The sequence below is a fragment of the Mauremys mutica genome, chromosome 5 (genome assembly GCF_020497125.1).
Source record: "Mauremys mutica isolate MM-2020 ecotype Southern chromosome 5, ASM2049712v1, whole genome shotgun sequence".
In the NCBI taxonomy this organism is placed as follows: domain Eukaryota; kingdom Metazoa; phylum Chordata; order Testudines; family Geoemydidae; genus Mauremys; species Mauremys mutica.
Window position 1 is genome coordinate 101790542 of NC_059076.1, and position 26276 is coordinate 101816817.

The following is a 26276-nucleotide window of genomic DNA, read 5'->3' on the forward strand; positions in this document are numbered from 1 at the left end:
TGAGAGCCTAACCCAAAGCCCAGTGAAGTCAATGGGAGTCTTTTTTTTAAATGCAATACAAGTTTATTCAAGAACATCTTAGGTATTTACATGGCCCCCCTTACTGATGTATCTGAGCACCTCACAATCTTTAATGTATTTATCCTTCCCCATGAGATAGGGAAGTACTATCCCCCCATTTTACAGATGTTGAACAGAGGCAGCTTGAACCCATGACTCCCAAGTCGCAAGCTAGTGTCATAAGCACTGCATCATTCTTCCACCAATACCACAAGACAGGGAGCAGAGGCAAAGCAGACTGGCTGATGAGAACACAGTCCTGCTCTTGCAAATGAGAGGCTAACAAGGAAGGAGGGGGCTTTCACAGGAACCTACAGAAGTTAGGTGCCCAACTCATACTGAATTTCATCTGGAATTGAGCACCAATTCCTCAAAGATCCACTGAATATCCCAGCTAAAACTTTGGAAGTTTATGTGAAATGAAAACAGCTGAGGTGCTGTTTTCCCAAGACATGGGTTCAGCATGGCACTCTGGGAACTAGGTTCATCTCTCCCATCGCCACCAAAAGAAGCTGTCTATTGTATATGGCCCTTGGCAATTTACTTATGTTTATTTTACTCCTAATAGATGGAGAAGATGTAAAGCTGGACATCGTTAGAAGACACTATCATAGGATGTATTCTGTGCCAATTTATGCCGGGTAATGGGATTTCTACTTCTGTCTTCTCACCCCTTGCCAAAATTAGCTCTGTTCTCTGCCATCCTTACCTGTTTCTTGTGGAAGATGGAGAAACATTTTATTTTCAAATTGTTACCAGACAAAGCTAAAAATTTACTTGACAAGAGCAACTTGTTAAAGGTGATCGGCTCCCATTAATTTCACAGGGACTTCTCTCATGCTTAAAGTCAAGTATGTGTTTAACTGGATTTAGGGCTGCACACTCAACATCTTGCAAGATCCAAGACCAAAGTCAAACAGAAAAGGAAATTTCTTCATTGCTTCTGGAAATACAAGTCTGGGACTTTACCAAACCATTCAACTGGCTACATCAAACAGTGGAGAGACACTATTTAAATCCTGACCGGCATTCAGGCTTGCAGTTGCCCTGTTCCTCCTTCTCCTCCTCCTCCAAGTTGTAAGTAGAAATAGGTCTAACCTACTCCCACCACTCTTGCAATAATATCCAGGATTAGGCAGCTGTCACAGAAGCACTGCCTCCCACTGAAATTCGTTTAGGCATCTAGCCACAGTAATCACCAAGATCATGCTAATTTTCAAAGCAGGAGACATTTAGCCTTTGGCAATTTTCTGCTAAGGCAACTTTGTACCAAGTGACTGACCTGCATGCAAGAATTTGCTCCCATCAACACTGGTAACACATAGTAGATGGAGTTACTTAGTGTCATTCATGAGCAGCTGCTTTTGATAACTCAAGTCTGTTCTTTCAGCCTCTGTATGTAGGAGCCAAAAACCAATATATGTAAAAGTTCATAATACTTCTCTGAATAAACTACTTTCTTATTAGTTGAGGTTTGTCAAATATATGGAGACATTTATGGCTACAGTGTCATTCACCTGACACCAGTTTACAAGCCATATATTTGATGTCATCAAATTGGTGACAGAATGGGCCCAGTCAGAGCCAAACCTTCCTTCAAATAGGACCTTTACTGCAAATTATGCAGCTCTTTATCGAGGGCCTAACACAAAATGTGATTACATTGCAATCATCTTGCGAACTCAAAACAGTGATGTCCTAGTGCTACAAGAAACACACCTGGAGAGTGAAGGCCACCATGCAAAGATCAACAGAAACGTTCTCATATTTGCAAGTCATCACTCTAAATATGGACTTGTGACGTATGTAAAACACATGACCTTAAGAATTCCATCCAGGTCATGCCTACTATGAACCCCTACTCAACTGCCATCAAAATCAGTGATCTACAGTTGTAAACATGTACAAGCCACCATCAACGAAATGGCTATGTCCAACATTACCAAGCCATCCTATATCACGGGGCTATACAAGAATGACTGTACTGGAGAACAGCTGACATCCTGGGCTTTCACCAAAGACCAACACCTCCTCTACAATACCAAAGACTGTGGCATGGTCAGTTGGATTGATGGAAGAAGTACTACACTCCAGTACTTTGTTTTGTCTTGCACAACATCAGTAGCCACACAATACCATCTTCAAGGTCAGTTCTTGATGACTTTCCCAATAACCAATATTGCCCAGTTATGACTTGCACAGGCCTACAAGTTCCACTCATTCAATCCCTCCTGAAACTGTGCTGGAATCTACAGTCTGCTGACTGGTCCTGCTATGTGGTTATCATAAAGGGCTTGATATATCTGGCTCATTACCACTACTTTATAGGCCTATTCATATCAGTTGATAAACCAATCATTGCAAGGGACTTTAAAAAAAGCATTCACTCCTTGCTGGAAAGAGAGAGAGAGAGGCCCTCTTCTGGCAATATCACACTGACTAAAAACCCCAAAACTGCAATGGCTTTGCTTGACTCTTTGAACTCAGCAAGAAGGAAAAGGTGGTGTGAAACTGTGATGGCACTTGACTTCACATCAAGCCGCAAAGCCTAGAAGCTCCTTAGTGTTTTAGGCACTGTGGCTCCAGCAGTCTACAAACCACCTCAGGTAAGTGCAGATGCCATCTTCACGCAGTTAACTGCCAACTCCAATGTACTGATGGATAAAAACATAAGCAGTAAGTCCACAAACAACTTTACTGTGCACTAAACCAGTGCCCGTTGTTTTCACCCCTTTCTGTCTCCTAGACAGTAGATAAAGTCAACAAGAGTCTCTCCATCACTAACTCCAGGAAAGTGGGAGGAATGGATGAAATATATTCAGAATTCCTGAAGAATCTTGGTTCAAAGACAAGAAGGTGGCTGACAGACTTCTTCAGCAACATCCACTCTTCTAGCATAATACCAAAAGAGTGGAAGATAGCCAAGATCATAGCCATTTTGAAGCCCAGGAAAGAGGACACTGACCCAAAAAGCTACCAGCTCATCTCCCTCTTTAGCAGTTGCTATAAAGTGTTGTATCAGCTCCTACTTCAAAGGTTACAGCCAATACTGGACAATTGGTCCCCAAAGGGCAGGCTGAATTTAGAACCAGTTGCACCTGCTAAGACCAGCGGCTGGCCTTAACCAGCTATATAAAATCTGGCTACCAGCAAAATTAAAAACAGCGGCAGCATTCATTGACTTTTCTTCTGCATATAATATTGTATAGTGCAAAGGTCTCCTGCTGAAGTTATCATTAGCTTTCCCATGCCAATCAACAATCAGACTCATCACCAAGATGCTGAGTGATGGAAGATTCATCTTGGTGAATCTGCCAGTAAATCACAGAGATTAGGATCCATTTTAGTGCTCACACTATTCAATCCCTAATCCAATGATAATCACATCACATTATCCTATAAATTCATCTATACAAACGACATTGTGTTAGCAAATTCAAGTGTCCTCTCTGGAGGCCACAGAAAAGGTATGGACACTTGAGACGTATTTCAAAACTTGGCAATTGAAACCAAATGCTTTGAAAACACTTGCCTGTGCCTTCCATTTTAATAACTACAAGGCCAAAGTGCCTTTGAAAGTGGACTTTTGTGGTCTGCTTCTTTTACATGACCACAACACTATGGGCCAGCGGAAAGGACACCAGCATTCACTGGCTCAAATCATGGGCCTTTGTGATGTCCCAAATGCAGACCTGATTGAAGATCCAACAAAAGAAGTCCTAGGATTATGCCTTCCCCACAGGCAGTGGCCTGCACTCAACTGCATTCAGACAACGTATGGAAGGTGTGGATATCTCCTCCATAAATGGAAGAATCTCCAAACTGTGACTGTAGTCAGGTACAAACCATGCGATACATTACAGCCAATTGCCCCCTTCACACTTACAGTAGTGGCACAAGGGGGATCCATCTAGCTACCCTACAAGCATTAGAATGGCTGTTGAATCTCAATATTCAATTTTAATCCCAGCCTGTTGCTTTTTAAATGCCATACAAAAGAAGAAATAGAACAAGCCATATATTAAGATCACCTGCGGCAGGATCACCTCATCCACTACAGAAGTGGAGCCACCTGGAAGGATAAGGCCTTTTCCTGAAGCCATATTGTAAGGCCTAAAGCCTAAGGCCTTTGTCTGCAGCCATATTAAGAGAGCAGCAGCCATTAGCTGAGAAGCAGGAAGTCACATCCTCACATTCCATCTAAATTACATTAAAACATTGCAATATCAGGCTGTTAAGAAGGCAATCCTGGCCTAATAGTACCCACGATCACCAGATAAAGAAACAGATCTTAAGCTGGTTAAAGAAAACTTAGTTTGATAGCATTCTGTCTGGCAAGAAATCACTTCTCAATAGTTGTGGTTGTGAAATCCTCATTTCTTTATTGTTTTATTTTTATGGTCCCCACTTCCCTATTGTTTGTCTGTACGATCTCTGTCTGGTTCTTTGATTGTTTCTGTCTGTTTCATAATTAATTTTGCTAGGTGTAAATTAATTAAGGTGGTGGGGTATGATTGGTTAGAGAATTTTGTTACAATATGTTAGGATTGGTTAGTAAAATTTTAGTATAATGATTGGTTAAGCTATAGCTAAGCAGGACTCAAGTTTCACTATATAAACTGGGGTCCAAAAGTAAGTTCTTTGGGAACCAAATCCAGGACACAGCCCCAAGAACAGAGCTGCCAGACCTCAACACTCTGCTAATGACACCGTGCAGAAACTGGAGTCCCCCAGATGGAAGTGACCCTGACTGACCAGCAGGGAAAAGTTCATCTGTCTTACTGGAAGTGGTGAGCATTGTATGTGTAGCGTATGCATTCTGTTATGGTGCGTGTTAATAAATAGAGGTTAAGTAGGATATTACTGTGTAAGGCTCTTTCTCTGGTAAAAGACCCCGTAAACCCATAAAAGATTAAGCCCGGAGCCTGGAGGGAATAGGTGTTTACCCAGAGCCTGGAAGGAATAGGTGTTTGCCCGGAGCCCACGGAGAGGTAAAGTTAGAGTGCCTAAATTAAGAGAGTTACACCTGAGCCCTAGAAATAGGGTTAGGCTAGGTGCCTAAATTAAGAGGGTTACACCTTGAGCCTTAGGAACTAGGTAGAGGTGGGTGCCTTAGCGGGTACAAGTGACAGAGAGTTTTGTACAGGTAACAATCTCTGGAGTGAAACCTGGGTAGAACCCAGCCTTAATGGTCTGAGAAGGTCCCCACTCACTCCACCTCAGATGCAAGCATGATGAGTATACTGCCAGAGCTGATCAGGTCCATCTAGCCCAGTAACCAATCAATGATAGTGATCAACACCAGATGCTTCATAGGAAGGCACAAGAAGGTCACAGAAGCACCTCAAATAGTCCAACCATCAATTTAGATTTGTGGAAATGGAAAAAGGGATAAAGGGAATTTGGACGCAGACATCTTAGTTTTCAACAGAATAGAGCAACAGTCAAGCTAACTCTAACTCTAATAACACAAGACTTTAAGGCAGGGCCTGGGCGAGTGGGAAGCGAATGGGAAAACGGTAAGAGATGCTGTTTGACCTTGTGTTAGATAAGAATGGAACGCAGACTGTAGCAGGAACTATTGAGAAAAGAAAGATATCAGGAAGGAATATGTATAAACAAGATGCAGCTGTTGATCATTATTGTATGCAACAAAAGGTATAAATCTTGCCCTAATTGTTTATCTGGCGGAGACCTGCCTAGAAAGGGGGAATCTCCATCCATGCGCACTCTCCCCCTTGCAATTGCTTGAGAATAAACTGTCTCTGACATGTTGCAAACAACCTAAGAGTGAAGACTGCATTTTCTTCCACAGATTTTACAGACAAAACTCAATGGAACTACTCATAAAACAGTTCTGTTTGGCTTCCACAGTCAAAGTCAGTCATAAAAAAAATGTTTATTACCAAAGTGAAGCATCATTCTGATGCAAAATGCTCAGCAAAGAGATCATTCTCTTTCCAAACAATCCTCTCACTCCTCTCAAACTCTAGAGGCACATTGGTGGCTTTTTCTTTAATTCTCTTATCAAAAAGCACATAAGCCAAAACTTGCAAGCTGAGTGCCTCCAGAAAAGATTGCAGATGGAAGGAATAACCATCAGAAAAGCTGGGGAGGATTGGGGAGAGTCAGTCTAGCGAGGCATTGTATGAATGCTGCCACCAGGTATGCTGGCAAATATGATGAAGACAAAAATAAATCAGCTAACTGGAAAAACCAGGCTCGGTACTTCATGTGGTATATGCAGGGGTCTAAGATGTAAAAAGTCAGGGTATTTCAGATTATGCTGACAAATCAGAATAAATAATCCATGTAAAGACAGAAGACTGATTGCTCCACCTACAGTATATCACATATGACTGTCAGGAAGTCTATCCCGAGGGTGGGTTCATTCAGGTGAGGCAAGATTGAGTCATGCAAAATTATAAGAATCTTTTTGCAAAGTCTGCTGGGTAGCTTGTGTTTAAGAAGGCCAAGCCACATCCTTTCAAAGGCCTGTTTATGCTCCTTTAGCTTTGATACATTCCATTCCTCCTGGTTAGTTTGCTTCACTATGAAACTGACTACCTCATTTTATTTGTTCGGCATGCTAATGGACAAAATGAGGAAAAATACATACGGCTGGTAAAGTGATACACTCTTATCTTCTGCATGACTTGTCTGATGTTTTCAGCAACTGCCTTCATCACAAAGTACCAAATGTCATCATAATCCAGGTATTTTTGGAAACGTGAGGTTAGGAGTGAAGAGTTCTCTCCTCAAGAGATTAAGTTCTTGTGACGGGGTATTGACCCCACACTTGCTCTGAAGAGGTTATTGTAGACTAAGAAGGGGGCCAGTTAACCAGACAGGCCACAGCTGAGGGGGATCAGGTAGTTTAAGTAATCCCCTGACTGAATAATGAGGAAGCCCAGCTAAGGAGGAACAAGCTGGGCTGGGTTTATAAAGACAGGAAGTTAGCAGAGGAGGGCTGCAGGGAAATAGGCTGTAGTCACGCCCTGGGAGAAGGGAGGTATGTTTAGGATCGACACAGACAAAGTGTCCTACAGTTACCCCCTGGGAGGAGGGAGTTTTGGGGCTGGCAGACTGGGGTGGGGCAGCCAGAAGGTTATGAAATGCTAAAGGAAAAGGTAGTAAGATAAAGAATGGAACAGACTGTGGCTGCTGATTAGATGGTCCATGAGCTGGAACCCAGAGTAGAGAGCAGGCCCAGCTTCCCCTACCAGTCACTGGAGAAGTGGCACCAGCTGAACAGTGAATGGGAAGACTGCCTGAGCCCATTCATAAGAAGAGGAGACTTTGATACCCCAGAAGGGGAGGACATGTGACTTGGCCAGAGGGCTAAGCTGGGAACATGGAGCATCTTGCCTCACTGAGGGCCAGGAAGAGAAGGCAGGGCGTGCAGCGAGAGGTGGAAAGGATGTGTTGGACCTGGAATCAGCTAATCCCCAGAGCGACCAGGAGGACACTCACTAGCGGTGAGCAGACCATATGACAGTTCTCCACAACTAATTTTACAAGCCCATGCAGGAAACTGAAACTCCCATTCTGCCTTGACCAAAGGGTATTTCCCTTCCAACTCATCAAAGTTGGTGATAATTCCTTGACCTGAAAAGATTCATGGCCCATCAGCTCCGCCAAGCAGTTGACACAACTCCTCCATATTTTGTACTTACCTTTTGCACTGCAGTTCTCTGTGAAAAAGGACTCTTGGTCAAGCAAGCTGGCTTACAAACAGCTCCCCTCACTCCAGCAGTGCCCCAAACTGGCTGCAGGGTCTGATGGTGCAAAGGATAGTGGCATCTTCAACTGCCTCCAGGATCTTGAAGAAGAAGCTGGCATTGCTCCGGCTCTGCAACACCAACTCCAGGCTTGTGGCCAGCATGGCAGCCGTGCTCTGTCCTGACAGCACCATCACCATGCGCTACCTGCACCACTGCTGCCAGCTGGGCCCAATGGGAGTCCTCCTATTGCCAGAGTCTTCAAGAAGGTACTTAAACACATGCCTAGCTAACTATAAGATGATGAATGACTTTTATATTCATTACTGATATTGTTCCACAAGAGGTATGGAAGGACCAAGTTATTGTAAAATACAAGGTGAAAAAAGTTCATGAGTGAAATCCTAGTCCCACTGAAGTCAGTGGGAATTTTGCCATTGACTTTAATGGAGCCAGGATTTTACTACATATCTTTCCAAACCTGGCCACGACTGCAAACACATGGGATAGTTTAAAAAAAAAATGTTCAGAGTTTGTTTCATTGGTCATCAAGGCTTCAATAATCTGCCTATCAAATTCATTTCCGTGTTACTGCTGACAAAATTGTAGTTGGAGCAGTAATTATTATATGTAATATGAAGATGCTGTAACTTAAATGATGATCAAAAGAAAAGCAATAATAATGGGATTAACATTAACCCAAATGGTGAAACTATATGTGACTTTAATTTCTAGACAGTACCATAACTTGGATGTGACATTATTTCCTCTTAGGTGTTTTGTATTTTTAAAACAGACAGTTTCATCATGCATAATTTTCAAGAGGAAATGTTATTAATTTGTTACTAAATTGTTCTTATTCACCAGTAAGCACTCTTACATAGAGCAGTGTGGATTTTTCCTAGTTGTCTTTTTATTAATACCAGCAGTCTTCACTTGTGATGCTTTCAGCACTTCAATTTGACAAAATCATCATATTACTTGTACTTTTTTTTGTTTTGTATAGGCTTCTATTTTGTGCCAGATGTATCAATAATTACACTATTTTTACATATAAATAAAAAATATTTTCAAAAATCGGAAGGTCAATTATATATCACAATTGAATAATTAATGTGATAAAATCTACCTGTAATTCCAGCCCATAGTTTTCCCTGCAGAATTCTCTCAGCTTTGGACAAACATGTTCTCTTAGTGTACTTCTTTCTGCTACTGTATCTGTGAGAGAAAAAAAAATGTTGTTAACAATATTTATATTAACTCTATATTTTTATGATAGATATAGATTTATGGAGAAAAATAAACAAGTCTTGAAAAAAATGAGTGAAAATCTAATAGGGGGATTTCAATACCCAAACTTTATGTCCCTGGATGTTATGTTTAATGTAAATGTGTTATGATATTTAATACATCCATCTTATTACATATTTTTACTAGTACGCTTCTGTAAAACATGACTGAACTGACTCTGTAAAGTCAACAGTCATATGTCAACTTGACTTTTATTTAATTTTCAGGGAGCGGAATTTTACTGATTAGCAAAACCTCCAGAACAAAGAGACAAACCAAAGATTGGGTAGGTATAGCAGAATATCCATTAGATAAATCAAGGTTTCATTGCAGTAAGAGCAAAATTCTGCCATCATATCTTCACCCCCTCTAATTCTGTAGTCTCTTAAAAGAGGAGCATTGAAATTAGTATACAAAATGCACCAATCCTCACACCCACATGTGGCCTATAAGTCTGGGTATGCAGATCCCCAGAGGCCTGTTTTCATAATAAAAAAAAAATAGATTACTAAGGCTACCTCTGTTCTTGGAACTGGGGATTTGATTCTCATCGCGCATAGACATACTTGTGGTAGTTCTCATCTGAGCTAGTGCACTAAAAATAGTATTGTAGCCACAATAGTGCAGGCAGCAGCGGCACCCAGGGGGTTCAGGCAGGTTTGTACTCAGGACAGCTAGTACAGTGCCGCCACTACCCATGCTACCATGGCTACACTACTATTTTTAGCATCCTAGCTCAGAAGAGAGCTAGCAAGAGTATGCCTACATGAACTGAGAATAACACCTCTAGTAGAGATGTAGCCTTAGTATCAAAGATCCTAGCAAGTGCTCTCTGTCAGCCACCCACTGGGACTGCTGTGAGGGGAATCCAAGCCTCTGCTGGTCTGTGTTCCCAGTGTGTTTCAAGCTTTTAGAGCTGCAGCAGGCTGTAGCACTGGTTCCTCCCATGGCTTCTCTGACACATTTCCTGAGCACTGACTGTCTGTCTGTCTGTTCTTCTTCTAGGAAATGTGAGTTCTCAGCCCACCTGCTGTAGCCCTCCAAGACCAGTACTGACCCCAAGGATACCCTGATTATTCAAACTTCACCCCAGGGGTACAAAGCTTCTTGTTTACAGTTTACCTCTCTCAGGGGCACACAGCAGTTCTGAAGCCGTCAACACATACATACATACACAAACACTTTGCACAGTCTTAAACGCCTTTATCCCCTTTTATACTTAATCAGGTAAAGCATAGGCGTGCACTGATCATACAAAACAACAAACACTAAATGCATGTTCCTGCCTCACTTTCTTCACCACTCCAGGGCATTCTTTGAGCTGAGGTCCAAGTTCCTGGGATTTTGCAGAGTCCTTGGGGGCCAGCTGGGCTCAGGAAAGTATGTAGGGCACCCTTACCTCATCTAAACCCTTTCTGGCCACCTGGTCTCTTTTGTTCTCCTCCTGGTACTGTTCCACTGCTCCTACTTTCCTTCCAGAGGAAACAGCTAAACTGGTTTTTCTAAGGGTACGTCTACACTACGGGATTATTCCGATTTTACATAAACCGGTTTTGTAAAACAGATTGTATAAAGTCGAGTGCACGCGGCCACACTAAGCACATTAATTTGGCAGTGTGCGTCCATGTACCGAGGCTAGCATTGATTTCCAGAGCGTTGCACTGTGGGTAGCTATCCCATAGTTCCCGCAGTCTCCCCTGCCCATTGGAATTCTGGGTTGAGATCCCAATGCAAAAACAGTGTCGCGGGTGATTCTGGGTAAATGTCGTCACTCAATCCTTCCTCTGGGAAAGCAACGGCAGACAATCATTTCGCGCCCTTTTTCACTGGATTGCCCTGGCAGACGCCATAGCATGGCAATCATGGAGCCCATTTTGCCTTTTGTCACTGTCACCATGTGTGTACTGGATGCTGCTGACAGACGCGGTACTGTACTGCTACACAGCAGCATTCATTTGCCTTTGCAAGGTAGCAGAGACGGTTATCAGTCATATTGCACTGTCTGCCATTGTAAATTGGCAATGAGATGACGGTTATCAGTCGTTCTGTACCGTCTGCTGCTATCATGGGTGCTCCTGGCTGGCCTCGCTGAGGTTGGCCGGGGGCGCATAGGCAAAAATGGGAATGACTCCCCGGGTCATTCCCTTCCTATGTTTTGTCTAAAAATAGAGTCAGTCCAGCCTAGAATATGGGGCAAGTGTACTAGAGAACCAGAGCGCACAGCCGCTCCATGTCAGATCCCCAGAGATCCCTCAGAAATGATGAGCTTCATGCCATTCTAGGGGGTGCCCCTGCAACAACCCCACCCATTGCTTCCCTCCTCCCCCAACCCTCCTGGGCTACTGTGGCAGTGTCCCCCCATTTGTGTGATGAAGTAATAAAGAATGCAGGAATAAGAAACACAGACTTTTTAGTGAGATAAAATGAGGGGGAGGAAGCCTCCAGCTGCTATGATAGTCCAGGCAGGACATTAAAGGGTGGGTGGGGGGGAGAGGAGACCAGCCTTTCGCTGCTATGATAGTCCAGGCAGTACGGACTCTTTTCTTTAGACATGACCGGGGGGAGGCTGATGGAGCTCAGCCCCCAGTTGCTATGATGAGGACGGTTACCAACCGTTCTGCACCATCTGCTGGGAATGACCAGGAGTCATTCCTATTTTTACCCAGGCGCCCCGGCAGACCTCACTGAGGCCAGCCAGGAGCACTCACAGGATGATGATGAGGACGGATACCAGTTCTTTTGTACCGTACCGTCTGCCACCGGGGAGGGGAGGGGACAGGATGCTGCTGTTTAGCGCTGCAGCACCCCTCTACCAGCAGCATGCAGTAGACATAGGGTGACATTGAAAAAAGGCGAGAAACGATTTTTTCCCCCTTTTCTTTCGGGGGGGGAAGGGTGTAAATTGACGACATACACCCTGAAACACCCGGGAAAATGTTTTTGACCCTTCAGGCATTTGGAGCCCAGCCAAGAATGCAAATACTTTCCGGGGACTGTGGGATAGCTGGAGTCCTCAGTACCCCCTCCCTCCCTCCATGAGCATCCATTCGATTCTTTGGCTTTCCGTTACGCTTCTCACGCAGCACTGTGCTTAGTCCTTGCAGTGGCCTCTGTCTATCATAGCCTGGAGATTTTTTCAAATGCTTTGTCATTTCGTCTTCTGTAACGGAGCTCTGATACAACAGATTTATCTCATACAGCGATCAGATCCAGTATCTCCCGTACGGTCCAGGCTGGAGCTCTTTTTGGATTTGGGATTGCTTCGCCACCCATGCTGATCAGAGCTCCACGCTGGGCAAACAGGAAATGAAATTCAAAAGTTCGCTGGGCTTTTCCTGTCTACCTGGCTAGTGCATCCGAGTTCAGATTGCTTTCCAGAGCGGTCACAATAGTGCATTGTGGGATACCGCCTGGAGGCCAATACTGTCGATTTGCAGCCACACTAACCCTAATCTGACATGGCAATACCGATTTCAGCGCTACTCCTCTCGTCGGGGAGGAGAACAGAAACCAGTTTAAAGAGCCCTTTATATCGATATAAAGGGCCTCATTGTGTGGACGGGTGCAGGGTTAAATTGGTTTAACGCTGCTAAATTCGGTTTAAACGTGTAGTGTAGACCAGGCCTAAGGATGCAGCTTCTTTTTTTGCATAACTGTTGTGAGATCTAAGTACTGTCATTAACCTTAACCTTTCTATCTGTCTGAGGTATATACGCTTTACGCCAGTTTCAATTATTTTGGTAATTTATTTCAAAATAAATTATGTATTGTTACAAACATACTTGCAGACACAAAAATTCCCCCAGGAGCAGAGTGTTAAAGAAACCTCTATGACAACCCAGTTCCTGTTTCTCTGACTCCTTCCCTACCCCTCACCCCCCGAGAGTCCAGGCTGGGGGTCAGACACCCACAACTCCTTCCCCCCAGCTCCCAGCTGTGGTGCCCCCCCTTGCTCAGACATCCATCCCTTCCCCTCCCCCAGAGCCCAGGGATCCAGAGGGAGAAACAATCTGATGTTCAGTCCCAGGCTTGAACAGAGTTTCCTGTGCACCGTCCTCTCCTTGCCTCAGGGCATGCTGGGAACTGCAGCTGCCAGGAACCTTCTAGCTCCCTCCCCCTAGCAGTGTCTTCTATATATGAGCTGGGCTCTGCCGGGTCCAGCAGCCCCTAGTGGCAGCTAGCAGCACTGCAGCCCATTTTTGTGAGGAAAGGAAATTCTGCATGCACATTAATTTCTGCAAAATTCTGCATTTCGCAGTGGCACAGAATTCCCCCAGGAGTAATGCTTTCAGGCTCTGTCAGCAATAGTGTATCCACATACATATAGGCACTCAGGAAAGAGCAGCTTTTCATAATACAACTTCACAATATCAATCTGAATTTATAAGTTGTGCAGACAGAACTCCAAGTCATCACACTATGAAACCAAAGTTCTTATTAAAATACTATCTATCCAAAGTAGCTTTGGACACATTTATTTATAATTAATTGTTGAAGAAATGTACTGACACCTAGAGCTAAATTAGATAGTTCATCAAGAGCTATCTCAAGTAATCTGTTTCATAGCCTGAGAAAGTGGGACACGGCTACACCTACACTGCAAACATGTTAAACATGTTTCGTAGCCTCTCAATCTAATCCTAAAAAGGTGTAGGTTTGTGGATCAGATTTTGTTATGGAACAACACCTACTCCGTGAGTAAGTACGGGCTGGGGAAAGGCACAAAGTGATTTTGTCAGTGCAAGGTTATTATTGGAAATAAAATTATGCTTGTGAACAACTGGGTCTATGTGCCATAAAATGAAAAATAACAGAGCATTCATTTATGAAAGATAAAGTAGAGCTGTGGCAGTTCGAGCAATATTTGTATAACTGCTTTGACATTAAGGAGCCATTTTAAAATTGACTTAACAATCCTCTTATGTTGTAAGCTACAGATGTCCACACAAATCAAACAATATGCCACGTTTACCAATGCCATAAATGACATATGAATGCTGATTCTGAGGTCCCTTTTCGCAATCTGGAGTTTGAGAGAGAGAGTTTGGGTGCATAATTTAATTAGTTAGATTAAATAGTTAATATTCACATATATCTTTGAAGTGCTATATAAGAATGAGGTATTATCACAATTTATTATTGTAAATCAATGAATGTATTGGTTTGTTTTATTATATTTATCTAATTTAAACTAAAATCTAATTTTATTATTATCTTTACCAATGAACTGATTTTTCTGCTCCCATATATTGTGAAAGAAACAATATTTTTGAGGGAAGATGTCTTATTGGATTTCTCCAGTTTCCCTCCCCTCTGTTTACTCCTTCACTATTCTCTTCACCATCAAAAGATCCAAGCTGCTCTGATGCTCCCATTCCCCACAATTTTCTTTCAAGCCTATGAAATCTGCATCAAACCGAAAAAAGTATGCTATAAAGGTTTTAAAATATATCTACATATTAAAGTCAGACTCTCTTTAGTACCATAGGTTCTTTCTGCATAAATCTCTGGTGAAGAGAAAAAATATAACTAAAATACATTACGTTAAATATCTTTTCTATATATAATGAATTTATGGTCTGATATCTTAAATTATGTTTAACATATTAAAGAGAGAAAGGAAGATTCAGTGGTTAGGGTGGTAGGGGACTTGCGAGACACAGGCTCAATTCCCTGTGTTACCACAGACTTCCTGTGTGACCCCAGGCGAGCCATTTTTAGTCTCTGTACATCAGTTCCCCATGTGTAAAATGAGGATTATAGTACCTTCCTACTTCACAGGGATGTTGGGAGGAAAAATACATTAAAGATTATGAGGTGCTCAGGTACTACAGTAACAGAACATAAAATAGATAGCCTACTAAGGAATGAAATACTGCCTACAATAGCATGTGACTCATTGGCAACTGCCAGTAGAAAAAATCCCCAATGGCCAGAGACGGGGCACTAGATGGGGAGGGCTCCGAGTTACTATAGAGAATTCTTTCCTGGGTATCTGCCTGGTGGGTCTTGCCCACATGCTCAGGGTCTAACTGATCACCATATTTGGGGTCAGGAAGGAATTTTCCCCTGGCTCAGACTGGCAGAGACCCTGAGGGGTTTTCACCTTCCTCTGCAGAATAGGGTGCAGGTCACTTGCAGGTTTTAACTAATGTAAATGATGAATTCTCTGTAACTTGAAGTCTTTAAATCACGATTTGATGGCTTCAGTAACTCAGCCAGAGGCAAAGGGTCTATTACAGAAGTGAGTGGGTGAGGTTCTGTGGCCTGCAACGTGCAGGAGGTCAGACTAGGTGATCACAATGGTACCTTCTGACCTTAGTCTATGAGTATATCAGAAATGTGTTTAATCCATCAAAAATATTTTACAGTATCAGTTTCTACACTTATAGCCATTGAAGTATTGGACTTCAAATTTGTCACTGATCCAGGATGAAATATTCTATGTCCTTTGCCTTGAGCCAAGATAATTTTGCTGTGAAACAGTATACCAAAAATAGAAAGTCTCATATTCTTAAGAAATGCAGTGTTTCCTTAAGAAAAACATTTAAATGATGGCTGGCCATCAACTGTCATCTGACTACAAAAATACATACCTGTAGTAGCATCAAGTGTCTTAGTGACTGTAGAGAATATATTTTGCTGGAAATTAAGAAGCCCTACACATTACTCAATGGAGAATCCTGAACCAGACTGAAATTATCTTTTCCTATTTTCCAAAATGTGTAAAAATAGCATTGTCTCTTACAAGTAAGCAACTGGCCGTTGGGACATGAGCATTCAGAAAAACAGTTTTAATTGGCTAATGCTCCACAGTTACTAAAATGACCAATATCATAGCAGACAAAATGGTCTCTATATTGAAAAGCTAGAATGAGGAACAAAAGTAAAGATCCACTGAAGGGCAAAAATATGGAGTGAACCATGATCGTTTTTAGAGAGTACGATTCTGCCACCCTCACTCAGGTTGTGTGATTTCAGTGGCACTACTTCTGGAATTAAGTACTCCTCAATGTGATGAGGGTGGTAGAATCTAGTTCAGAAAGAGAAATAAATCCAGCTCATCACACAGAACAGTCCTGAATTTTTTAACTCTCCAAAAGTCAAATAGAGCTAAAGCACTGTCTAACTGGAATTCTGTCTGGTATTGCAACAAGGTACCCTACATTTTTAACTTCTGTCTACAAATCTTAATGGAAAAAGATAAAGCATTTGTTTAACTGGAATTCTGTTCATTTTAACTCTTATTTGTTTAAATTGCACTGTCCTTGTCAGACTAGGAATAGAGGCCCTTGTTGATTTTGTGATCCCTACATGCATGTCATTCCTGTATGAGCCCACCAAATGTTAGAGGCCCATGTGGCTGTAACGGTTGGAGATCCTGCAGTGCTTGCAGATTGGAAGGGAAATTTTTGCCTTAAATCTTTAAGTTTCACAGACTTGCAGGTTATTTTTATGATGCATCTGTCTGAAGCTAAGGACATAAGCATGTTCCACCTTTATGGAGAGGCTACTCATTCAGAAACAATATCATTACTATAGGACCTCACTAATTCAGAAATTTTGGTACTTTATTAATGAACAATTAAGAATTCCTGTTTTTTATTACTTTATTAAGCTTGTCTTTCTGGAAATGGAATGGCATGTAATTTAAGATGGAGCAGAGTAATTAGGATGGATGACAGATAGATTTATTTAATTAAACCAGTTTAACTTGAGCCATACTGCCAGAAAATCTGTGAGGTTGGCAAGTTCCTTAAAACTGGGAATGTCACAGACCGGCAAATTTTAACTTACAGACTGCTGCAGATGAAGAGATTACTTAAATGACATTCTTCCGGCTGTCAGAATGAAGTAGTGGCAACAGCACAAGAGTATTTTATCCTAATGTTAATCAGGTACTCTGAAATCCAAATGATAGACTCAAAAGCTATGATAAACTGTAGTCACAAAATTGTATTTGCAAAAGTGGAGGATGAGATAAGACATTTTTTTTAAATTCAGGGCTGATATAGATATCAAACCAACAGAACACCATGTCCTTTGTCAGACACAGCCTCACTGAATGAATAATTACCCATGAGCAGCAACTCCTGCAGATCACTACTTCCCTGAGTAGTGCATCATTACAAAATGCCCTTGCATCATTACAAAATGCCCTGCCTCATTCAGGACCTAAACCAAAGCCCACTGTAATCAGTGGAAAGACTCCCATAAACTTGGGCTGTGGATCAAGATAGCATGTACTTTACTTTGCAATGTATGAAGCAGAGCTCCCGATGCTCACATTAGAAAATGCACGTTGTATGATGCAGGATGCTTATAGAGCCCTGCCTCATTTGATGAGTAAACTTTCAGTAAATTTTTGATGATGCAGCTAAATTAGCCATATACACATGTGGCCCACCTTCCTGCCAAATGATAGGTGATCACTGTTTATGTGACGTATGATTTTTTGAAGGCTCATAGCTAAGTCAAATCACAGCCAGTTTTCATCAGAAAAGTGTACTGCTTCTCTGAGTGGTCTATTTCCCATGCCAAATTTTAACTTTTGAATGCAAGCTCTTCTGTTAGTACTTCTAAAAATATATATATATACTAATGGGAAGAGTGTATATTTTACATTCCTGGATTTGAAAATGAGTGAATCGTATTGGTTCAAACTTGTCAAAACCATTCACCTTCCGACTAATACCAGACATGGAACAGTTTTGTCCAATCGATGAAAGTTTCAGAAAGGTATAAGCAAATGAAAATAGGGAGTTAAAAAGGAAAATTGTAGGCAAATCAACTCTTTGCAATCACTAACACTTCTACTATAACAATCCTGCCCACACAACTATTCCCTATTCCCTGAGACAGGCCAGCAGCCACAGTGGCCCAAATTTGGCAATGGAGATGGAGATGAGAACATTTGTAGAGGTTAATCTCACAAATTGTTTACAAATCCAAACGGGTCTTCAAAGGTGCAGAACATTTAAGTTTACAGCCTATTAATGTAACTGATACACAGATGTAATGATTACCTGCAGGACTAATGCAAGTTCAGGCCCTGAAACAAGTGAAAGTCACAGCCACAGCGGTTGTATGGGCCATAACAATGTGATTGACTGGATAGGAGTGTTGTGCTATCCAGCTCACAGAGGACAGTAGGAAAGCTGTTGACTGACACAGCAGACAACATTTGTGATGGGCAGGCAGCTAAACCTGGAACCAAGAGAGAGAGAGAAAAAAGCAGCCTTTGCAGCTGCTGAGACCACCACACAAATTAATGCTATACAGCAGGGGTAGTCATTTTGTCAAGGCCCAAATTTCTTGGTCAAGATAATCAAGGTCCAAACTCCAAAGAAAACAAAACAATAATAAGTAGATAAAAAATATATACGGGTCCGTTCAAAAGCATCTGGCAGTCCAGATTTGGCTCACGGTCCACCTACTGACTACCCCTGTTATACAGGGTCACACAAAGTCCAGAGCCATCCACAACATTAACATTCCAGGGCTGCTCCTTGTGCACAAGGGGTGAGCAACATGCTCTATCATAATGGATGCAGCAGACTTCTCTCTTCCTATCCTTGGTTTGCCAGCCCTGTTCCATGGGCAACCGCAGAGAGGTGGTGGGGCTTTGCCCTGCCTCTTCTATAGCCCCTTTTTTCTAGTTTACTGCCCTTGGTGATCAGGACTTGTGCTCTTTTGAGCACAGGAGGTACAGGCATTGTTATCATTAGATGCTCTTGTACAGTCATAGAAGTGGGGGGGAACCTTTTGCTGGCACCTCTGCCTTTGCATGAGCGAAGGGCATCTCTCCTGATCTAACCCTAAATGCTTAGCCATTCAGAAATCTCACTGAAGAACATGGTATAAATACAATACTTAGCTTTGTTGGGGTAGGTAGCATCATGGACGGCACGTGAGCCCCCACTTTGGGGAGGCTAGCCACACAGTCCTTCCTCTTCTGCCCAAGGCCCCACCCCTACCCCCATCTGCGGGAGCCCCAAGTGCCCTCCATCCCATTTGTGGGAGCCCTGAGCGCCCGCCTTCCCATCCACTAGAGCCTTAAGTCCCGTCCCCCTGCAGCCAGAGGAGCCCTGGCCAAACCATCCCAGGCCAACTCGGCACCGGCCCGTCATCTGGCCCCACCACCAGCCTGCTGACTTCCAGCCAGCAGCGGAGCTGAGCTCCTGCCAGCTTGTGGGAGAGGGCAGAGCATGTGTAGGCCCAGGGTCTGGCTTAGGGGAGGCTAAATCTCCCCTACCCTATTATACCCGCCACCCATGGGTAGCATAGATGTTTGGCACAGAGAACATTTTTATGCTCTACAATATTATAACATGTGTGCATTTTATTTGGCCATCTGTACAAGTTTTCTGTTCATTGCCATGAAACTCTGCTAGAAATAGCAGAGTATGTGGTGAAAATAATACTGAACATTACTTAGTAGCAATACTGAATAAGGGCACTATTTTCATACCTGATAATGATAAGATGCTCACATCACCTAAGACTTTTCAGCAACTCCTACGAAGCAGCAGGTTTTTTTTACCCCATTTAGCACAATATCACTTTGTATTACTCATGTTACTAAAAGCTTTTGAATATCAATAGGAAAATAATGTTCTCAAACCTAAATATTATGGAAACCTTGTCTCTGCAGATAATACCATAATAGTAACAGTAATTTGAATTTCTATGGTGCCCTTCATCTGAGAATCTCAGAGCACTTTACAAACATCAGGCTAGATTCACTGAAACTGGCACATAGAGATGAAAATTACATGTCCCTGAGCTACCCTGGTGCCCGGAGACCCTGGAGAAATTCAGGGCTGAAAGAGGGCAGGCTGTGTTACTGCCTTCTCCCTCCTTTGGGTTTCCGTGAGCAGGGACCAATTGGAATTAGCAACTGAAGCGCCACAAAAGCCCATTTAGGGTAAATTGTTAAGGGGACACGGTGAACCAGCTCACTCCTCAGCCTCCCTGCTGTAAAGATAGGGTTATGGAAGATTATAATTTAGAGACACTCCCTCATAAGGGATAGTATTATGAATACAGGTTTCAGTGGTAGCCCTGTTAGTCTGTATCAGCAAAAAAATAAAATAAAAATAAAACGAGGAGTCCTTGTGGCACCTTAGAGACTAACAAATTTATTTGGGCATAAGCTTTTGTGGGCTAGAACCCCTTCATCAGATGTATGAAGTGAAAAATACAGGAGCAGATATAAATACATGAAAGGATGGGGGGTTGCTTTACCAAGTGTTAGGTCGGTCTAACAAGATAAATCAATTAACTGCAGGATACCAAGGGAGGAAAAATAACTTTTGAAGTGGTACCACTCCCAGTCTTTATTCAGGCTTAATCTGATGGTATCCAGTTTGCAAATTAATTCCAGTTGAGCAGCATCACATTGGAGTCTGTTTTTGAAGGGCTTTTGTTGAAGAATTGCCACTTTGAGGTCTGTTATTGAGTGACCAGAGAGAATGAAGTGCTCTCCTAGTGGTTTTTGAATGTTATGATTCCTGATGTCAGATTTGTGTCCATTTATTCTTTTGCGTAGAGACTGTCCGGTTTGGCCAATGTACATGGCAGAGGGGCATTGTTAAATACAGGAATTTAGAGATGTGCCCTGGAAGCTAGGGTTGAGAACACCATGTAGCTGCCTCTCTCATTAACTGGTTTGGTGTTTAATGAACCCCAAGATCATTACATGGTGTCAGAAGTGCTGAATGAGAAGAAAATTGCAGTCATTTTGAAGTTAACTCCTGTGTTTGCAACTGAAAGCAGAGGGAAGGAGAGCACTTCGAACAGCAAACAGAGAAGAATAAAGGCGTTTGTATGTACTTTTATAAAGGACAATAGTAGCTTGACTAGCTTAAGAAAGGGGAAATAGCCAAAAATGGATGTGTTGCAACCTTCACCCTATCTGCAATTGTCAGGCAATGTTGCGAAGAACTGGGAAAAATTCAGAGATTTGAATTGTATTTAGTAACCATAGGGGCAGCATAAACTGTGAAAGCATAAACCAAAGAGCTGAATTCACCAGAAGGGTTTATCTGTGTACTAAGTACAAAAGAATACAGCCAAAATAGGTCAAGTAAAAAAGTAGAACTGCACTGCCAACAGATCCTGGTCATCAGTGGGCAGGACTGAACCTGGGACCTCCAGAACTTAGTGCATGAGCCTCTACCACATGAGCTAAAAGCCATATGGGCCTTAGCTAAGGCTGTAGAAAAGACTCATTAATCTCTCTCTAAGTGGTCTCAGTGCCACTAGATGGAAATGAACACCACACCCAGGAGGTGTGAGAGTTACAGAACCACTTGTTATGAAAACCACTGCTAGGGGAAAGACTGGGTACACACAATCAGGTGGAAGGTGTGTCATGCCCCAAACAGTGTGTTGCCTTTGGGAAATTCTGTCATAAATGGGGGGAAAATAATCATTGTGCAAAATGCTGCAGATCTCAAATTCAGAAAACTCAAGTGCATTCTGTTGAAGACAACATAGTTGAGGAGTTTTTCATAAACGTACTGAAATCAAGAAAGCCTGATGAGAAGGACTGGATACTGCCAATGAAAGTGAATGAAACAATTATTCCACTGAAACTGGACACAGGAGCTCAGGTTAATATTCTGTCTGAACAAGATTATGAGAGACTGAAAATAAGACCAAAACTGAGCCAATCAGAAATAAAAGTACCTGAGTATTCTGGAACAAATATACCAGTGAACAGGAGGTGCATTACTAGTATCAACAACAAAAACACCATGTACTGGCTCCAATTCATTGTAGTGCCAAAGGAGGTGGCACCAATTTTAGGCCTTGCTGAACATGAAAAACTCAGTCTGGTAAAACTGGTGCTATTAACACAAGATCATCCCAAATCTGGCTAGGAGGCAGTAATTTGGGAATATCATGACCTGTTTCAAGGAATCGGTTGCTTGCAGGGTGAACATACAAACCAGATAAACAAGCAGGTCCCCCCAGTTATCCATCCATGTAGAAAGGTGCTCTTTGTACTCCGTGATAATCTCAAGACTGAGCTTGCAAGAATGGAAGCAGTGCAAGTAAACAAAAAATTGAAGATCCAACAGAATGGGTGAGCTCCCTACTCATTGTGGAGAGAAGTAACAGCCAACTACACATATAGTTAGATCTGAGAGACCTCAACAAGGCTATAAAACGAGAACATTTCAAGCTCCCAAGGGAAGAAATTATGACTCAATTTGCAAATGCTCAATATTTCAGTAAATTTGATGCATCCTCAGGATTTTGGCAGCTAAAATTAACTGAAGAAAGCTCAACACTATGCACATTTAATATCCCATTTGACGATACAGATTATTACTGTGATGGGTTGGACCCCTGATGTGCTGAGGTACCACTGAGTCTACCTGTTCTGCCAGCAGGGGCCCCCGTTAACCTGTCTTGCTGAGCCAGGCTCTTAAAACCTCGTAACACACACACACACACACACCCAGCTGCAGATCAGCTCTGGGAAGACTCAGCTTCAGGGACTTGCCACAGCACCCCGATGTCTACCCCTTCCCCCCAGAGTACAAACCCCAAATTATATGAACTTCACCTCTTCCCTCAATGTGGAGGAGGCTATGCACAACTTCTGGCCCCTCCAGTTAGAATAAACATAAACTGGGTTATACTGTAAACCAAATATAAATTTAAACTATAACAGGTGTATTTTAAGTAGTTAAGGAGGTAGCAGACAGAACAAGGCAGATTACTAAGCAAATAAAAAGAGCACACAAACTAAGCTTAATACACTAAAGAAACTGGTTACATGTGAGTTCTCACCCTAAATGTGGTTCTAATAATCTTCTTCACAGGCCAGACACCCTTCCAGCCTGGGTCCAGTTCTTTCCCCCAGTTCCATCTTAATTGTTTCCAGCAGTCATCTTGGGTGGGATAGCAGGGGAGAACTGACGACCAGGATTACCTCACTCCCTACCCTTAAATAGGATTTGCATAAGGCAGGAGTCCTTTGTTTCCTAGTTTGACCCCCCTTTCCCTTACAGTGGAAAGTTACAAGAAGTCCCAGGTAATATTTTAGTATCAGGTGACAAGACCACCTGACTGTCAGATTACAGCGTCCATGAGTCAGGGGCAGTATGGCGTGTGCACAGAAAGGCCAAGCTTTTCACAGTCTATTGTCCTTGCTGATGGGCCATCAGCCCTGTCTGGCTTTTCCATGGTTGTACTTGAAATGTTAGTAGTGGGCGTCACCCAAAGTAGCATAGTTGAAATACAGATACATAGTCAATATTCCTAACTTCAGATACAGAAGTGATACATGCATACAAATAGGATAATCATATTCAGTAAAGCATAACCTTTCCAAGGATATCTCATGTCAGCCATCTTGCATAAAGTATATCTCAGTTATGTCAGATATATTCATATCATAAGCATATTTTCATAAAGAATATGAAACGACATGTCACAATTACACTTAACGTACACTTAGCATCAACACCAGAAGTGTACCACAAAACCATACATATGATCTATGAATCTATTAATGGTGTTGACACTTCAGTAGATGACATCATCATCTGGGGCTCAACAAAAGGAAGCACGATTGTAGACTTTAGGAAGTCCTGGATGCAAGGAGAGCTGCAAACTTCAAACTAAATAGGGAGAAATGTGTTCTAGGGGTTACAGAACAGACTTTTGCTGGGGACATTATTTCCAATGAAGGTGTAAAATCTGGTAAGAGGATGATTTCTGCCATTAAAATGGTGCCACGTCCCCAACAGTTCCTGGGAATGGTTAATTATCTTAGAAATTCAAACCTAATCTATCTACCAAAGCAGCGGCTTTGAGAAAACTCTTAGAGAATAAAAATGAATGGTATTGGGGTACGGAACAGGTCATTGATAAAAATGTTAAATAGCATAGGGCCAAGAACCGTTCCATGCATGACCCCACAAGAAACACACCCACTTTATGACAATTCCCTGTTTACAATTACATTTTGAGACATATCAGTCCAGCCAGTTTATAATTAATTTAATGTGTGCCATGTTAATTTTGTATCATTCTAGTTTTTTAATCAAAATGTCATTTGGTAACAAGTCAAATGCCTTACAGACGTCTAAGTCTATTACATCAACACTATTACCTTTATCAACCAAACTTGTAATCTCATCAAAAAAGATATCAAGTTAGTTTGACAGGACCTATTTTCCATAAACCCATGTTTTACATACATTACCTTGCACAGGAGTTAAGGCATGCTGCAGTGAAATTGTAGGAGAAATCTGTCAGGCAGAATGCAATAAAACCATGCTTGCACCTGACCAGAGAAGCAGGATCAACATAAAAACTCCTGTAAGAAACTTCAATGGGACACCTAGTGGTAAAGAAGAATGTTGCAAAGGCCACACTCAATTTGGTTCACTTCCTTCTCAATTAGTGAGGTCCTATGGCAGTGATATTGTTTCTGAATGAATAGCTTCACCACAGAGATGGAACACGCTTATATCCCTGGCTTTAGACAGATGCATCGTAAAAATAACCTGCAAGTCTGTGTAATTTAAAGATTTAGGGCAAAATGTTCTCCTCTAATATGCAAGTGCTACGGGATCTCTAATCATTACAGCCACATGGGCATCCAACATTCGGTGGGCTCATCCAGGGATGACATGCATACAGTGATCACAAAAATCAACAAGGGCCTATTCGCACTCCAACAAAGACAGTATAAATTAATCAAATAAGAGTTAAAATGAATAGAATTAAATCATACTTAGATATAAACACAACGAATACATCCAACCGTCAGTCACTAAGAATGAGAGCTTTTGTGCTAGGGCAGTCCAAATCACCTTGGGTTCCAGGGTACCCCTAGGGCAAACACACTAGGAGAATAATGGCGTTCACAAACAGGAATTCTTAAGTCTCTAGGGGTAAGGCTTCCCTGCTCAGGCCCTTCTGTACTTAGTGTTCCCTCTCCCAAGTGAAAGCCTCCCTGCTCAGGCTTGTTCTTAGCTGCCTGCCTCATTCTGTGACCAGTTTCAGAACAATGCATTTTGAACGGGCCAAGATGAAAACACTCTCTACATGAAGGTTTCTTTTCTTTATGTGATTATATTTTAGTAAGGCATCTATATGTAGGGGAAAAAACAGTTACAATGCTGCTTTGTTTAGTAATATACTTGTCAGATTTAATCCCTGAAATTTCAAGTGTCAACTCCTATTTTAACCACATGATTGTCATTAAAGGTAAATAGATTGATCTGCCTACAGTAATATATAGCTCTGAAAAGTTTCTCCCAAGGTGTTTTAGGAGATGTTCACAAGACAATTCAATGACAGGATATGGCTGTAAATGTATAAGTCACTTGAAAACATTAAACAAAAACCACACTGACAACATAACATAGCATTCAAAAGTCAGGTCTTAGCTGTAAGCCCAATAATTCTATTTCTACCAATCAACTTAATGTCTTGTCTCTAAAACAAAGGAATAACACTATTTAAAACTATGAACAAACTTTAAAATGTAGACATTCTGTTTCTTTAAAATGTTAATTTAAATTCCCTACTACAGATTGTGCAAATAGAAAGATTTAAATGTAGTAGGTTTTATTTCTCATTAGACATCAATATCATTAAACATCACATACGCACCCACACACAGGAAAGTAGGATGGTATTATGGTGAAGTGAGGTGTTAAAATACAGAACTGTGCATTTTAGGAGATATACCAGTATAAAACTAGTGACAGATTGGAGACCCAGTCCCCATGTGCCCATACTCAACAAAATTTCAACATAAATAATTACTTGATCCATGTATACTCAAGCTTTCTATGTTCCCAATTTAAGAGAGACTTTGTTTTCTGAAAGTTCAAATTTTTATTCGAAGGGTAATATTTTTAATATGGTACAAGTTTAAGGCCTGATTCAAAGCTCGTTGAAGCCAATGGAAAGACTCCAGATGACTTCAGTGGGGGTTAGACTAGACTCTAAATTTGTACCATGTAAGCCCACGACCCATTGAAATCAACAGTTGTTTTTTCCATTTACCTCAATGGGCTTTGGATCAAGTCGTTCCAGTCCAATTCTGCCCTCAGATAAATGTAAAGTTAAACAATTCCCATTAAAGCCAATGAGTGTGGCATGTGAGTATTCTAAGGCAGAATTTTATCCCCTGTATTGTGCTTATAACCTAACACCAGATAATTTTAA

At 41.9% G+C, this 26276-nt stretch overlaps 1 protein-coding gene across 1 annotated transcript in view; it reads right to left on the minus strand.

Annotated features, from left to right (window-relative positions):
• The window catches only part of NWD2 (NACHT and WD repeat domain containing 2), a 136342-nt gene that overhangs the window by 75702 nt on the left and 34364 nt on the right, over nucleotides 1–26276 (minus strand). Inside the window, exon 2 of the mRNA XM_045019497.1 lies at nucleotides 8911–8999. Within this exon, the coding sequence (XP_044875432.1) occupies nucleotides 8911–8999 (89 nt within the window). The remainder of the gene's footprint in view (nucleotides 1–8910; nucleotides 9000–26276) is intronic.